Here is a 14,979-nt window from a genome sequence, read left to right as displayed (position 1 = left end):
GCCTGTTAACTGTCTACTGTATTAGAGGGTAAAATTCATACCCCAGGAGGAGGCTACAAGTTACAGTAGGAATTGAACCAAAGTTTGAATTTAATTGAAGCATGTCTGATTTTCCAAGCCTTTACAATGTAACTTTTGAGGTTAAAACTGTTTGCCTATACAGTGGTGCCCTAACCATACCGAGGTTTTGATGTTATCCTATCAAAATCGACTGCCTCCATAGCATTTTTTTTAGCATTCTGTTGAAGTGCAGCGAAGGATGTCAATTTAATACATTCAGTATTCAGATGATGTATTATTTAATACATTCAGTTATATACAGTATGTGGTTGCACACCACAGAATGTAAAAATCAGATTTGGCTGGTTGCACGGAACTAGTCAAATCTAGTCATACTAGTCATGTACAGTGCTGCTCTTTAGTTGAATGCATATGAATGTTTCAGCTCATTTAAATGCTTTTAGGCAAATACCTGGGTGAAAGATACAGATATGAATTAGTGTACAAAGATTGTAGTCCTTAAATTGCAGATGTACATGAAATACAGTGGCTACCAGTGACCTTTAATATTTGGGGGTCAGATTTATTATACCCCACTACTACAACCAGAATTATACCCATAATATACAAAGTGCACTCCAGTTAAAGGAAAGCCAAGTTATTCTGCAAGGGTGCAGTAAACAGTCTTACTAAAAGTGTGCAGCAATCACTACAATCCATCCTTCATACTTGTAATAGGTCACCCTACTTCTGTTCTCTGTTTCACACACTATTATCCTGGTTGAGAACATGCTTCTAAAAACAGCCCAAGCCTCTTTTACAGGTGTTCTTTTTTTTCTTGATCTAGCCGCCACATGCACAAGATTATTGTGTAGCAGAAGGATGGGACATTGACACAAGTTACATATAAGATTACATAGAAAATGAATTGCTGACTACTTGGGAAGGGGAAGAGGTTCACAAAAAAGATATACTGGTTTAGGACAATGGGATGAGCATTTCCACGTTTCCTTTTCTACTTCAAAGGGAAACTATACCCCAAGAATAAATACCTAAACAACAGATTGTTTATATCATTGTTTCCTTTTAAAGAATCTTACCAAACTGGAATATAGATATTCGTTAATATTGCCCTTTTACATTGAGCCAGCATTTTATGCTGACGTGTGTACTCCCTCAGAGATCACCTGACCAGAAATACTGCTGTTCTAACTGTAACAGGAAGAAGTGAAGAAAAAGACAGAACTTTGTACATTAATTGGCTCATTTGACTTAACATGTATGTGTGCCCCTGGTTTGTTTGTGTGTGCTGTGAATGGCCAATGGCACATACCACCATAAAAAGTATATTTATATGAAAATGGTTTATTTACATATGAGCTGTTTTATGCAATCCATTTTTATACAGGGCTACATTTTTCAGGGGTATAGATTTCCTTTAAATGTTTTCAACTAAACATGAACAAAATTGCACTGTTCTGTTCTAAATTTCACTTCTTTAATATATTTCACTATGGAGGGTCCAGATTCTGCCTCATGTTTTATTTGGATATCACCACTGTAGTAATTGCCACATTGTGTGCCATTAGCCTAAGTAAAAGAAATGTAGCAGTCACTAATAGAATTGTTTATGGCCATAATGATCAATACAGTGAACTCTGGACTGGCAATCTGTGGTTTTGACAAATGCAGTATGGTGGGGGTTGTTTGGGCCTCTGTATACCTGAATTGCCAGGGCCTGTTTTGAATTTTAGAACAGACCTGATTTTAACTTTTTAAAGGAGAAGGAAAGGCTTGCAGCACTTGGGGGTGCCAAATGTTAGGCACCCCAAAATGATTGTATTTACTTAACTGAAACCCCTATCAGCAGAAAACTGCACCAGCCCGGGGTTATACCAGCGAGCACCTCGGATCGATCCTGTTCCGTCATCCTCTTTTTTTTGTGCGGCTGCACTTGCGCAGTAGAACGAAAAGCCAAACTTTTAAGTAAAAAGTCAGCTATTTCGTTCAACTGCACATGCGCTTCCCCTGGGAAATTTGAAGACGGAAGTGGATCGATTCTAACATTTGGCACCCCCTAATGCTGCAAGCCTTTCCTTCTCCTTTAACAAAAATCATGTACCACTGAATGGTGGTGGTTGAGGAGTTCTCTGGTGAACTATGCAGGTCTATGTGTCATATCAAAACCATAGGAGGGCACTCACAGGATATAAAAGTGGTTTAATTTCAAATTATGTTGGGACAGACCGCTGTCCTGATACTTTTGGCCATAAAATGTATGTAGTGTATAATAATTACAATAATGGTTTGATGAAAATCAGGGGCTGGGTAAATAATGTGCCTATTATATAATGTTTGGTTGATAGTGAATAAACAAAGCAAAGAAACCAGTTTAGCACTGTAAGTTTCTCATGCAGTTTACTATAATATTGGGCATTCGCATAATATCTGCAATTTTGGCCAGGGCTCTTGCCCTGTCTGACTTGACCACCCAAGTGTTGAGAAACCAGGCTGATCTGAATGTTGAGTTTTTGGGACAAGAGGCTCATAAAGGAAGAGGTGACTGTTCACCATGGACTGTGGGCCTTCCTTGCTAGGATTTTCTGTATTGCCTTTATCTGTGTGTGTGTGCGTGTGGTTCAATTCGCTATTAATCAGGAAGAAGGCTGTTAATAAAGGTCAAATGTGTATATGTATACAGGCTAGGGATGCACCAAATCCAGGATTCTGCCTTTTTCATCAGAATTCTGATTCTGCTAAATCCAAGTGTCTGGCTGAACTGAATCCGAAAAATCACGTGATTTTTCACACAAACAATGAAGTCAATTTTTTTCTAACTGTACGCTGCCCATGCAGTTCTCTTTCCTCCTTGTTTCCCTAATTTACATAAGAAGATCCGGACTCGGTTCGTTATTTGGCCGAATCTTTCACAAAGGATTCAGGATTTAGACGAATCCTAAAATAGTGAATTCAGTGCATCCCTTGTACAGGCATCTTTAGATTGGCTGCTATTTCTAACCGTTAACTTGCTTTGTAAACTGTCCGAAAATTATATTCATACCCAATATTAATGAGGATATTACTATGATATTGATGTATCACTCTGCTGTTCATTTAAGTTGAGGTTATAGTTATGCGTTTTCAGTGCTTCACTACTTGTTCTTTACAGCAGCATATTGATGTTTAACCTCTGCAGTGCCCCATATTATTATTTTACAGCTTTGGTGTCTGACAAGTAAGTTAATAATGGGAAGATCATTATTGGACTGGCCAAGTTTGGATTATATTTGAAGAGGCACAGGCACATAAGGGTGTTGAGCAGATGAACACTTTGTATGAATCTAAAAGAAGAACCATTAATAAACCCTCTAAATACTTATTTGCCAGTAAGTCTTTCCGGAAGACACGTCCTTGAGATTAATACAAAGGAATGTCGTCTTACAGTGCTGTGTGGGTTTGTTTCAGTGAAGAATGTGCCTGAAGCTGTAGATCTGCAAGGTGCTGCAAGATATTCATCTATCTTGTACAATGTTGGTTCAAGGGCTTGTCCAAAGATCTTTTCACCTTCTGAGGAAACATTTTCAGATTTTCTTTCCCCTCCCTTGTTCTGAATCATCTGTAAGAAATGTAAAAAAAATTATGAGGTAGCAGAATATGTGTCTTTTATAGGTGGGGCTTTTGTGCACCCATTTGTGCCAGTGGGGTTCCTGTGCAGGCCACATCGCTAGTGCTTAGAGCACAGTTCTGTACTCTGTATCAGATTAGTCTAATTTCCAGTTTAATAACCTGAAATTTGGCTCTTAAAATTACTAGGGACCCTGCCACCTGATGAAAGGTTCTCACCTCATTGGCCTTTGAGGAAGTTGCTGAGCAGAAACGTGTCACACTGTGACATCACCAAGGTGCTACTTCATTGGAAATCATATGGCAGTGGTAATATGATTTTATTCTATTCAAATACGAGTGTAATCTTCAACGTATAAGATTTCAGTAAACAGGTTTTATACTATTGGCGCTAAGACTGGGAAGGTGACCCCCCCCCACTGAGAATTGACTTGATCAGTAGCTGGTAAGTTTTTTCTAACTTTTATATTCACTTTACCTTCTAGTGAAAGGCTAACCCAACTCTGCCCTAAAGGTGAACCCTTAACAGAGCTATTTAAAAGTTCATAGGTACATAAATATGCGGGTCTCCTCCATGCAGTACATGACTACTAAGGGGCTTATGTAATAAAAGACACTAACCTTGCCCAAGAGCCTAGCTGCTAACCCGGGGAAATGCTCCTAACTTTTTACTTACCCCTCGGTTCTGATTCAGGGATCGCATTTCACAGAAGCCATCTTCTAGGTAATCTGAGACTGAGATTGGTGAATGCATAGCTGGAGCTATTTCGTAAATTGGACGTAAATTGCAAAAGCGCCGTTAGAAGACACGAAGACCCAGAAGATGGCTGTCGTGAATTGCGATCCCTGAATCTGCACTGAGGGTTAAGTAAAAAGTTAGGGCCATTTCCCCGGGGGGGGGGGCAGCTAGGCTGGGGGGAGAAGGGAGAGGTGTCTACATAGGGTAGGGGGTATGGTTTTTATTAATTAAGGGTTGGAATTCTCCTTTAAAAAGGTCCACTGAGGAAGAATCAATGAGGGTGTGGGCAATAGGCTGAAATAACAAAACAGTACTTTAAAAGGTGGTACAGTAGTTCACCTTAAAATGAACCACTTAAAGGTGCTCATTCTAAGCAACTTTGCAATTGTTCTTTATTAATTATTTTTTGTTTTTTTTTTAAATTATTTGCCGCCTTCTTCTAACTCTTTTCAGCTTTCAAATGAGAGGTCACTGTCCCCATCTAAAAACAAATGCGCTGTAAGGTGACACATTTATTCTTATTGCTACTTTTCATTACTCATCTCTCTATGCATAGTCTCTTATTCAAATCAATGCATGGTTGCTAGGGTAATTTTTTGCTGCCATTTTCCAACTTGTATTTGCTTGAAGAAATATAATACTAATATTATTATGCCAATACTAAATAGTTAGTATAAGTAACCTATGGAACCTATGTAATTGCACGAGTTTAATGAAATAAAATAACTCACCATTTTGTGGAATAAGTTTTAAACATTATAAAAAGCTTCCACTTGCTCTTTGTACTTTTCCAGTATTGCATGACGTTTCAACTTCATTGTTGGGCCTGGAAAAATTTCATACATATAAGAAAAGGGAAATTTATAGAAACTGTCCCATGTGATGGCACTGGTGTCAGAACTCTTTCATATAATGAATTTACTAGCAGTGATAACTATAGTTATTTCTGTTGGCGTTAGGAATGCAGTTAGGGAGGACATTGAGATGGATCAAGAAACGGGGGGAGGGGGGGGTCAGACAGACAAGCCTGATTGTTACAGCACAATTATGCGTCAATGCACAAAGCAAGGTCTATACAGAATGCACAGAGCAATGACCTTTGGGATGAACTGGAACACAGACTATAAGCCAGACATCAGTGCTCAACCTCACTTATGCCGAGTAGCTGAGTGGAAGCAAATGCCACCAGCAATGCTCCAGTATCTAATGAAAAGACTCTTAAGGAGAATCAATGTTTAGGTCATTGGAGTGGGGCAAATGAGGCACCCCAAATGATCATACTGCTTACCTGATACCACGGGTCAGTGCTACTGTTAGGTAAAAAACTGCAACCGCTAGGGTTGCATATTTAATTTAGCATATTAAAGAATACATATAATCTTCTCACCCATTTCTCCACCAGATATTGAGAAATCCTTGGGCAGAATCATCCACTTCTGTATACGCTGGGCATTGGACACTGCTTCCCTATTCACCCTGTTTATTCCCTCTTCAATCACTTTATATAGAGCTTGGTCTTTCCTTCCTACAATATCTGACACTTTGGTAGCTTTACTGCCCACATCTTGGCAAAACCGTATTGCTTCCTGGGTTAGATCATCCGTTGGTTCTAAAGTATCAGGATTCACAGTGCTCTGGGAGATAAAAAGTACTGTCATCACTTGCTGTTTAGTTCCACAATGTCTTCACAGAATTTTACTGTACCTTCAGTGTAAGAAGCATTGATAGGAATTTCCTCTTGTCCCCAATAAGCACAGCATTACTAACAACTGGTAATTGTCTCTTCACTGAATCTTCAATAAGTATGGGAGGCACATTCTCCCCACCAGCAGTAATGATTAACTCTTTTTAGAAAGACAAAATACAGATTAAAGTAACAGTGTGAGTGTTGTGCAAATACAATAACAACCTTTTGCAAAGGCAACATTACAGTTAGGCTTGTTACAACTTCTTTATACTACTGTGCTTGGGCTTATCTTGAATTCAGAAAATAAAGGCCACTGATGCAAGCCAAAACAAATACAAGATTATTAAAAACTTTGTCATTGCCAATCCTGCTCACCTGCCAATAACCCAATTTCAGTTATTTATTTATTTATTTAGTCATTTAGTCATCTTTGTTTTCACTTGGTCTAGAATTCAGTAAACCATTTGTAGTGTCTGTATCCACTGAAAATGAACCTTGACCATATTTGGTTTTAAGGTTGGACTTGACCTCAACCCCCAACCCAGTCCTCAGCCATGATTTGGTCATAGTAATGCTAACCCCAATACTGTAATCCTTAAAGGGGAGCTCCACAAAAACACAACTTGAGCTTTTTGAAAAGTAAACATAATTGTAAACAGCATTGCAATATACATCAATTAAAACATGCAGACTTTTCATGATTTTTAATGGTTTCTAACAGATCCATAAACCTAGCCCCCTGCTCTTCTGCTGATCTGTCTGACTACTTTGCTAAGCTGCCAGACTACTGTTACTTTTTATCAGCCAGCTAGCTGTCCTCAGGCCCGGATTTGTGGAAAGGTCACAAAGACCCGGGCCTAGGGTGGCAAAATTTTAGGGAGGCGGCAGGCCGCCCAACACTAACCCGTTGGTTTGGAAGCACTGGGGATTCACAGAAGATACAATTGTTTTTAAAATTTCCTGTGCACCAATCCCCAGTACTCCAGACCCGATGCTGAAAATTTGCGCATGTGCACAAAGGAAGGGGAGGGGACGTGGGCAATGAACGGCAGGGGGCCTAGGGGCTCCTGCCATGTAAATCCGGCCCTGGTTCTCCTTAGACTGCATCCTCCAAACCCCATATTTCCCTGCACATGTGATTTCAATAAGGAACGGAACATCCCAGTGCAATGCATTGTGGGTAATGTAGTTCCTGCATGGTGTCTGTAAGCTGTGGAGAAGTTGTTACAATTTGTAACATCAGTGTTTAGTCCTTCCTTCCCTGACAGGATTTCAAATGATGCAGAAAAACAGTTAAACAGTTGGATTGCAGCATAGAAAATGGCATTTATTCATACTTTTGAAGAAACAGGTAACTGTGATGGATATATTAGGTGTTATGTGGGCCTCTTTATCAAATTTTGGTTTGGAAGCCAGAGTTCCCCTTTAAGGTAGAACACTTCCCCCCTTTAAAAGATGTCTCTACTTAGCTATTCTGTGTATCTGGCATCATAGCCTTAAACTGAAAACATTCACGTTTTGGATTGTTTTTAAATATATCCTGCCCACAGTGCAGCCTTGAGCAGAAGTCTGTGTTTATAAAGTTTAATGGAATTATTAAAGCATGAATTGCTTAATGCTGTTTTTGCAGAACATTGTTTCCCCATGGTACTACGTTTACAGACAAAATATTCTCTTGTTCTGCACTGAATTGATCTGATAACCAAAAAAATGATCACACATTTTTTTTTGAAGGAACTTGGAAATTGTCATTTGTCTTTTAATGCTAAGAAATAGTAACTAATTACTCTGGATTTATAAAGCTTTTAACCTTTGATCCTCCCAGTTACTTGCAGGAAGCCTTCAGCATCCATCTTCCCAATATCTCCTGAGTGTAGCCATCCGTCTTCATCGAATACTTCCTTTGTTTTGCTGTCCATCTTCAGATAGCCCATGAATACTGTCCTGCCCCAAAAACAGATCTCTCCATTTCCCTCAGCATCTTTATTTACCAGTTTCACTTGACATCCAGGGACAACCTTACCACAGCTGTAATAAGTGCAATAGGTTAGACTGGGATAAGGTACTAACTCTGCATCACTTCCACATACAGCACCGAATAGTAACTGGATTATCAGTCTTACCACTGTAATCGATGTGTTTGTGGACCAGACATACAGTGGGGTCCTGTTGTTTCACTCATGCCATATGCTTCATACAATGTGATATTGAGGCCAAGGAAAAATTCTAGGGTTTCCATGGAAATGGGTGCTGCTCCGGAGAAATGTTTCTGGCAGCTAGAAAATCCTAGGAGTTTACGGATCTTTGCCAGGACCAAGTAATCCGCCAGTGATGGAAGAAATAACTTCAGTCCACCACTAATACAAAGTATAAGAGAGAAACTGCTTAGTATAGGTGGATCACAATTCCTTCTCTTCCCTCCCCCTAAACTGCCTTGCTCTTTGTTAAAAGTTAAAATAATAATAATACATTTTTTAAACAAAACTTCAACTTAATGGATTTTTCAACTTCATTCAATATTCTTCTATTCCAATATTATTCTTCTGTTACCATTTGTGTCCTCTAAGCGGAAACCTGTGGCATGGCTATTGGAAAAATCAAAGCATGCTCTATGAAGCAGCACAGGGAGCAGTAACCCGTGATTAGTAGTGGAGTTGTTCTGCAATAAGTCCTCTCTGCTCTGAGAGTAAGTCTAATAGCAAATGGGTCAATTTCTTCACTGAAGCAAATATGCCAGTGCCATTAGATGTGCAGCCAGATCTTTTCTGGAGAACTGAGGGAAAACAGCTTGTAACGGTAAGTTATTTGGAAGTCTCTTTTTTTTGTTGGATAAACATTTGTTGAATAAATACTGGCATTGCGGGTGGTGAGGCAACGTCTCGTCTGCCATCACCCTGATGATAATATTTAGTGATGTTTTTCTTTTTTTGCAAATTGAGACATAGGTCAATCTCTCTGGAGTAACTGTCTGCCCAGGGATCCAGCTTGGCTAAAGGGCAGGAGAAAACTGCCTGACCTTGGCCTGTAGAGCAAGACTTATATACAAATATGTGCTCAAATGTCACTCCCTTTGCAAGACCTAACAGTACAAATATTAGAAGTATTCTAAAATTTGTATTTTCAGACATTTTTACAGCCTGTAGGTAATAAAATAGTTTATAATGTAAAGTCATGATGACATTTTCCACTTGGATTTTGCCTATGGTGACCTGTGAGAAAATCATTGTTTGTTATCCATGTTAACTTGGTACCATGGTCTGCAGCATATTATGAATGTCCCTCACCTTTAAGATTCATGGTTATATTGTACCTTCAGAGGCCATTTATATTGTACCTGGAGAGGCTTCGGTTCTTCTCTAAGCTGAGGGACATTGCCCAGGATAGAAGCATCTTTCGGACAGTTCCTGATTGTGCTGACAAATCTTTAATATGCTCCATGATTTTCTCCCACACTCTTGGCACTCCCATATGGGATGTAGGCTGCACCTCCCTCAGTGTATTCACCAAGGAACCCTGTCACCCATAAAATAGAACCAGTTTAGTTCACGTTAATCATTTAAAAAATAATAATATTACAAGCAATTTATCGATAAAAACAACTGATATATCTGAAGTGTATTAATGATGCTGGAAGAGGAGATACTCTAGAAATTATCTCAGTTAAAGGGAGAAATCCACTAAATTGTAGAGAATAATATTTTTTCTAATATTTGTATATATTTATTCAGTGTTCTGTTGTTTAAAAATCATTTAAACATTAAACAAACCCAATAGGATCAAGTACAAGGTACTGTTTTATTATTACAGAGAAAAAAGAAATGTTGTTACAGGTATTGTATCTGTTAACCCGGAAACCCTTTATGCAAAAATCTCCGACTTACGGGAAGGCCAGCTCCCATAGACTCCATTTTATCCAAATATTCCAGATTTTTAAAAAATGTCCTTTTTCTCTGTAATAATAAAACAAGACCTCATACTACGATATAATTAATCCTTATTGGAAGCAAAAGCAGCCTATTTGGTTTATTTAATGTTTACATGATTTTCTTATAGACTTAAGGTATGAAGATCCAAATAACGGAATGATCTATCATTCGTAAAACCCCAGGTCCCGAGAATTCCATTTTATTCTAACTGGTTAGACCCAAGCATATTTGGTTCTAGTTTGTAGCACAGTCAAGTTGCATTTTTATGCATTTGATAAAACCATGTTAAATTAAAGAAATTTATGTTGAACTCACAAAATTGCTTCTAATGCACTCATCTGGATGAGTTCAGTGTGGATTTAAATAGATACGTATGCATTCAATTGCCCTTATGATAGGCCCTAGAGCTCAATCATTGAAAAACAAATGGATTCAGAGCCCCCAGCAAATTAATTTCACACTTCTCAAATTAAGTCATACTGAAAAAAAAGTGCCATGTTAGATGTGATTTTTAGCTTATGCTAAAACTGAAATATTTTTGCATGCAACTCTAGTAAATATAAATATAAAGCAGATGGAGCCACTAGAGGGTGCTCCTACTAAGAATAAAGCAGCAACACAAACATTTCAATTATGACAATAGCTTTTAAATTGATTTTAAAAGGAACTTGTATTCCTGGTGTTGAAATAATTATAGCATAGCAGTACTAGTAAATAAAGCGTTTTATTGCATTTTGCCTAAATAGGTTGTCATTCAGATCAATAGAATGGCAGTGTATAGTCCCTACAGTATTGTTGTGTTTGGGACAAAGGACTGGACTGTACTGGCTACACCTACATTTTTTTTAAAAGTTTTTATTTAACAATTTTCAGTTTAACAAGACAAACAATTGCAATGTCTCACATCAGTACAATCACATTGGGTCCGTACGTACACCATTCTAGACAAATAGCTTACTACAAAAATTCCATAGCTGCAGAGAGGGAGAAGCAAGTATCACCCACAGTTACCCTCGTGGAACAACCGTATCCTGCAAGTCAATCCAGTCACCCCATATCGCCTGAAATTTACCAGGGCAACCCCTAGCTAGATAAACAGTTTTTTGCAGTGGCAAGACATCATTAATCAAGGATTTCCATCTAGCTAAAGTAGGGGGGGCAGTATCTTTCCACGCAAGAATAATGGCCTTTTTAGCAAAATATAACATTTGCAGATAGAACTGCCTACGGTAAGGGGGAAGGGTGAGAGGTTCAATAAGTCCCATGAGACAAAGTTCCGGAGAAAGGATATTAGGAAGTGCAAACTTGTCCTGAATGAAACCCAGGACCTTCCCCCAATATCTCTGCATGTGAGTGCACTCCCAAAAAACATGGTACAAAGTTCCCACCTCAGTCCCACATTTGTAGCATGTGTCCGGGGTTCCTGGATATATCCTGGCGAGTCTATGGGGGGTCAGATATGTTCTATGAAAGAATTTAATCTGAATAAGCCTGTCCCTATTCGAAATATTGACTAGTGGAATTTGTTCCAAGACCTCACACCATGCCTCCTCATGTAGTCCTGGAATATCAGCCTGCCATTTTAGACGCACCCTCTCTAAGTGGGAGTCCAAGGGTTTTAGCAAAATAGCATATATCCAAGAGACCACTTTCTGCAGCCCAGGTCGCCTCAGGTATCGTTCAAGGGAGCACTGTGTAATATCAAGGGGTCTAGCCTGGAACTGCCTTTGAAATGCATGACTCAGTTGTAAATATCGGAAAATCATTCTAGCTGGTAGTTGGAATTCCTCTTTAAGGACTGGGAAAGCCTTAAGCTGCCCACCCTCAACAATTTGGACTAGATACTTAATACCCAAAGAGGCCCAGAGTCCGGCATCAGCAAGCTGTTTAAAGTGGGGGAATTTTGGGTTCTACCAGAGAGGGGTGCCCGGGGACCATGTTTCTGGGCGCGGGTATAGCTTCTTCATATACATATCATAGATCTTCATGACCGGAGTCATGGAGGCGGTGCACGGGAAGGCAGAATGTGGACCCCTGTATAAATGATTAGCCAATGCCTCCAGCGAGGAGGCACTTGCCGCCTCCACCATCAGGGCAGGATTATTCAAGTCAGGCACTAGCCACCAGTGGGCATACACCAGTTGAGAGGCATGATAATAAAGCAAAAAATTCGGCAGTGCCAGACCCCCTTTCGATGTTGGGGATTGAAGAGCCGATAGGCTAATGCGTGGAGTCTTACCCGCCCAAATGAAGGAGCTAGTGACTTTGTCTATTTGTTTGAACCAGCTTTGGGGTAAATAATTCGGGGCATTGTGCAATCTATACAAGAATTTCGGCAAAAAAATCATTTTGACAATGTTGGCCCTCCCCACCAGAGAGAGAGGCAAATTGACCCAAGAGGTAGTTTTCCTACGATATTCCTGGAGAACCGGTTCCAAATTGTCCCGTATATAATTAGCCGGGTCTCTAGAGATAAGTACACCCAAGTATTTAAACGAGGTGGTCCACTTCAATCTAGATGGGACTGAGTCCCGAGCGGCAATGTCATCAATCGGAAAGACAGTGGATTTCTCCCAATTTACTCTAAGCCCCGAGTAAGTCCCATACTCATTCACTACTTGAAGCAGGGTGGACAGAGAAGTCTCAGGATCAGCCAAATACACCAACATATCATCGGCATAAAGGGATGTCTTTTCTTCTAGCTGGCCCTGCCGCAAACCTACAATTTCCTTATTGTTACGAATTTGAATAGCTAGGGGCTCGATGGCGAGCGCAAACAAAAAGGGGGATAAAGGGCAACCCTGCCTCGTACCTCTACGTAACTCGAAGATCTGTGAGAGATAAGAGTTAACTCTGACTTGGCCCACTGGTGACTTGTATATCCCCTTCACCCATCTAATAAAGCCATCCCCAATGCCAAAGCGGGCCAGCACCTCCCACAGGTAGGCCCACTCGACCGTGTCGAATGCTTTGGCCGTATCAAGGGAGACTACGACTCTGGAGCCTGTATTGTCATGACGAGTTTGCATATTTGAGTATAAGCGTCTAATGTTAACATCGGTGGCTCTCCCCGGCATAAAGCCAGTTTGGTCAGGGTGGATAAGATGGTCAATAACCAATTTAAGTCGGGAGGCAAGAACTTTGGTGAAGATCTTAACGTCTACATTAAGCAAAGAGATGGGCCGGTAGGAGTCACAACAGTGGTCAGGTCTGCCCTGCTTTAAAAGAACCGCTATTACTGCCTGGGTACAAGAGTATGGGACTTCACCCGTCTCCGAGGTGGTATTCCAGAGAGAGGCAAGAATGGGAGCAAGGGATTTGGTATTTGCCTTAAACCACTCAACCGGCAGTCCATCAGGGCCTGGGGATTTGTTATTAGGGAAGCTAGCTATTGCGTCAGCAATTTCCTCCTTAGTGATGGGGGCATCTAAAGCAATCGCTTGTTCCAAAGTCAATTTAGGGAATGGTATGGGAGCTAAGTACTCCGGAATCCCAGCGCTGGAAGTCATTCTAGAGCCATATAAGTCTTTATAGTACTCGCCAAAGGCATTCGCTATATCTTGCGGGTCCTGTATCTCGTCCCCCGAGGGCAGGACTAGCCTAGGAACGGCAGTTACTTCGTGCGGCTCCTTGACTAACAATGCCAATAACTTCCCACTCTTATCCCCCTATCGTACCAAGCCGCCCGTCTGTTTATTTCAAATTGAGAAAACTTATTAGTGAGCAAGAGATCGATGTTTCTTTGCGCAAGCGTCATAGCCGCCCTGTGGGATAAACTGTCTTCCTGACTTAGGTTTCCCTCCGCTGTTTGAAGCTCAGATTTGGCTTCGTCCAGACCCATCTCCATCGCATTGCGTTCCCTTTTAATGAGGGACACATAGGTTCCCCTGGTCCAAGCCTTGCAAGTATCCCACACTACTATGTCCCTGGCTGTACCTGTGTTAGTATCCCAGAATTCAGTGAGCAGATGCTGGAAACTCTCCTGAATGGGCTGGTTATGTACCCACTTAGGGGCCAACCGCCAACTGCGCGTCTGCCCAGGCCCTGGAAAAGCAAGAGTAAGTTGAAGGGGTGCATGGTCGGAGCAAACCCGGGGCAGGTATTCAGCCGAAAGCATGAGACGAAGAGCCTCTTTGTTAGCTAGCGCTAAGTCAATACGGGATAGGGCCGAGGTTGCTATAGTGAAACAGGAATACTGGCGAGCAGTGGGATGTTTAGATCTCCAAACATCTGATAACCCAGCGCCCCCTATCCAATTGGGGAAAATCAAGGTATCATGAGGCAAGGCCCTAAGCCTATCCATAGAGGGGTCTGGAACCGCATTAAAATCCCCTAGCCACATTGTCGGGTATACCCCCATATCAGCAATACGGGTCAGGACTTCATCCAAAAGTGTCACTGAGAAAGGGGGAGGGACATATATATTAACAATTATAAAACAGTAGCTAAATAATTGACATTTAATGGCTATATACCGACCCTTCGGGTCCGTGTGTAAATCCGCCACCCCAAGACCCATGCCCTTTCTAGTGAGAATTGCTACCCCTCTCGAGTGAGAAGAGTACTCTGCATGGTAAAGGCTGCCCACCCAGGCCCTTCTCAGTGCTAGCACTCTCTGACCAATTAAATGTGTTTCCTGGAGCAGGCATATGTCAGCACCGGATTTTTTCAAATAATCCAAAACAATAGACCGTTTGACACGGTCATTGAGCCCCCGTGTGTTCCACGATACCACCCGTAACTTACGTTGCTGGTTAGCCATGAGCATGCTCAGTTTGGTGATCTAGCCCGGTAACCAGGAGGCAGAGGCCTGCCAAATAAATTCCCCAACTGCAGCCACAAACATATACAGGAACCCTTAGTGTGTTAACAAAGCAAATTAGCGTGAAAGACATTGCAAAAACACTCATCCCATTTCCAAAGCGGAAATTTCCACCCTCCCGGTATCCACCCTGAACGTGGGGATACATGCGTCCCACAACTTCAAACCTTCCCATGGAGAG

General features: G+C 41.0%; 1 protein-coding gene across 2 annotated transcripts in view; it reads right to left on the bottom strand.

Moving 5' to 3' along the window:
- Positions 1-1,831: 1,831 nt before the first annotated feature.
- The window catches only part of acsbg1.L (acyl-CoA synthetase bubblegum family member 1 L homeolog), a 30,965-nt gene continuing 17,817 nt past the window's right edge, over positions 1,832-14,979 (bottom strand). For both annotated transcript variants that reach the window (XM_018252870.2, XM_041586654.1), the window contains exons 9-15: positions 9,385-9,563; positions 8,174-8,407; positions 7,861-8,078; positions 6,068-6,207; positions 5,751-5,997; positions 5,095-5,189; positions 1,832-3,616 (exon numbers count right to left, since the gene is read on the bottom strand). In XM_018252870.2, the coding sequence (XP_018108359.1) occupies positions 5,113-5,189; positions 5,751-5,997; positions 6,068-6,207; positions 7,861-8,078; positions 8,174-8,407; positions 9,385-9,563 (1,095 nt within the window). In that variant the 3' untranslated portion in view covers positions 1,832-3,616; positions 5,095-5,112. The remainder of the gene's footprint in view (positions 3,617-5,094; positions 5,190-5,750; positions 5,998-6,067; positions 6,208-7,860; positions 8,079-8,173; positions 8,408-9,384; positions 9,564-14,979) is intronic.

The sequence above is a fragment of the Xenopus laevis genome, chromosome 3L (assembly GCF_017654675.1).
Source record: "Xenopus laevis strain J_2021 chromosome 3L, Xenopus_laevis_v10.1, whole genome shotgun sequence".
Taxonomy (NCBI): Eukaryota; Metazoa; Chordata; class Amphibia; order Anura; family Pipidae; genus Xenopus; species Xenopus laevis.
Note: the sequence above shows the minus strand (reverse complement) of the source record. Positions and strands in the feature narration are given on the sequence as shown.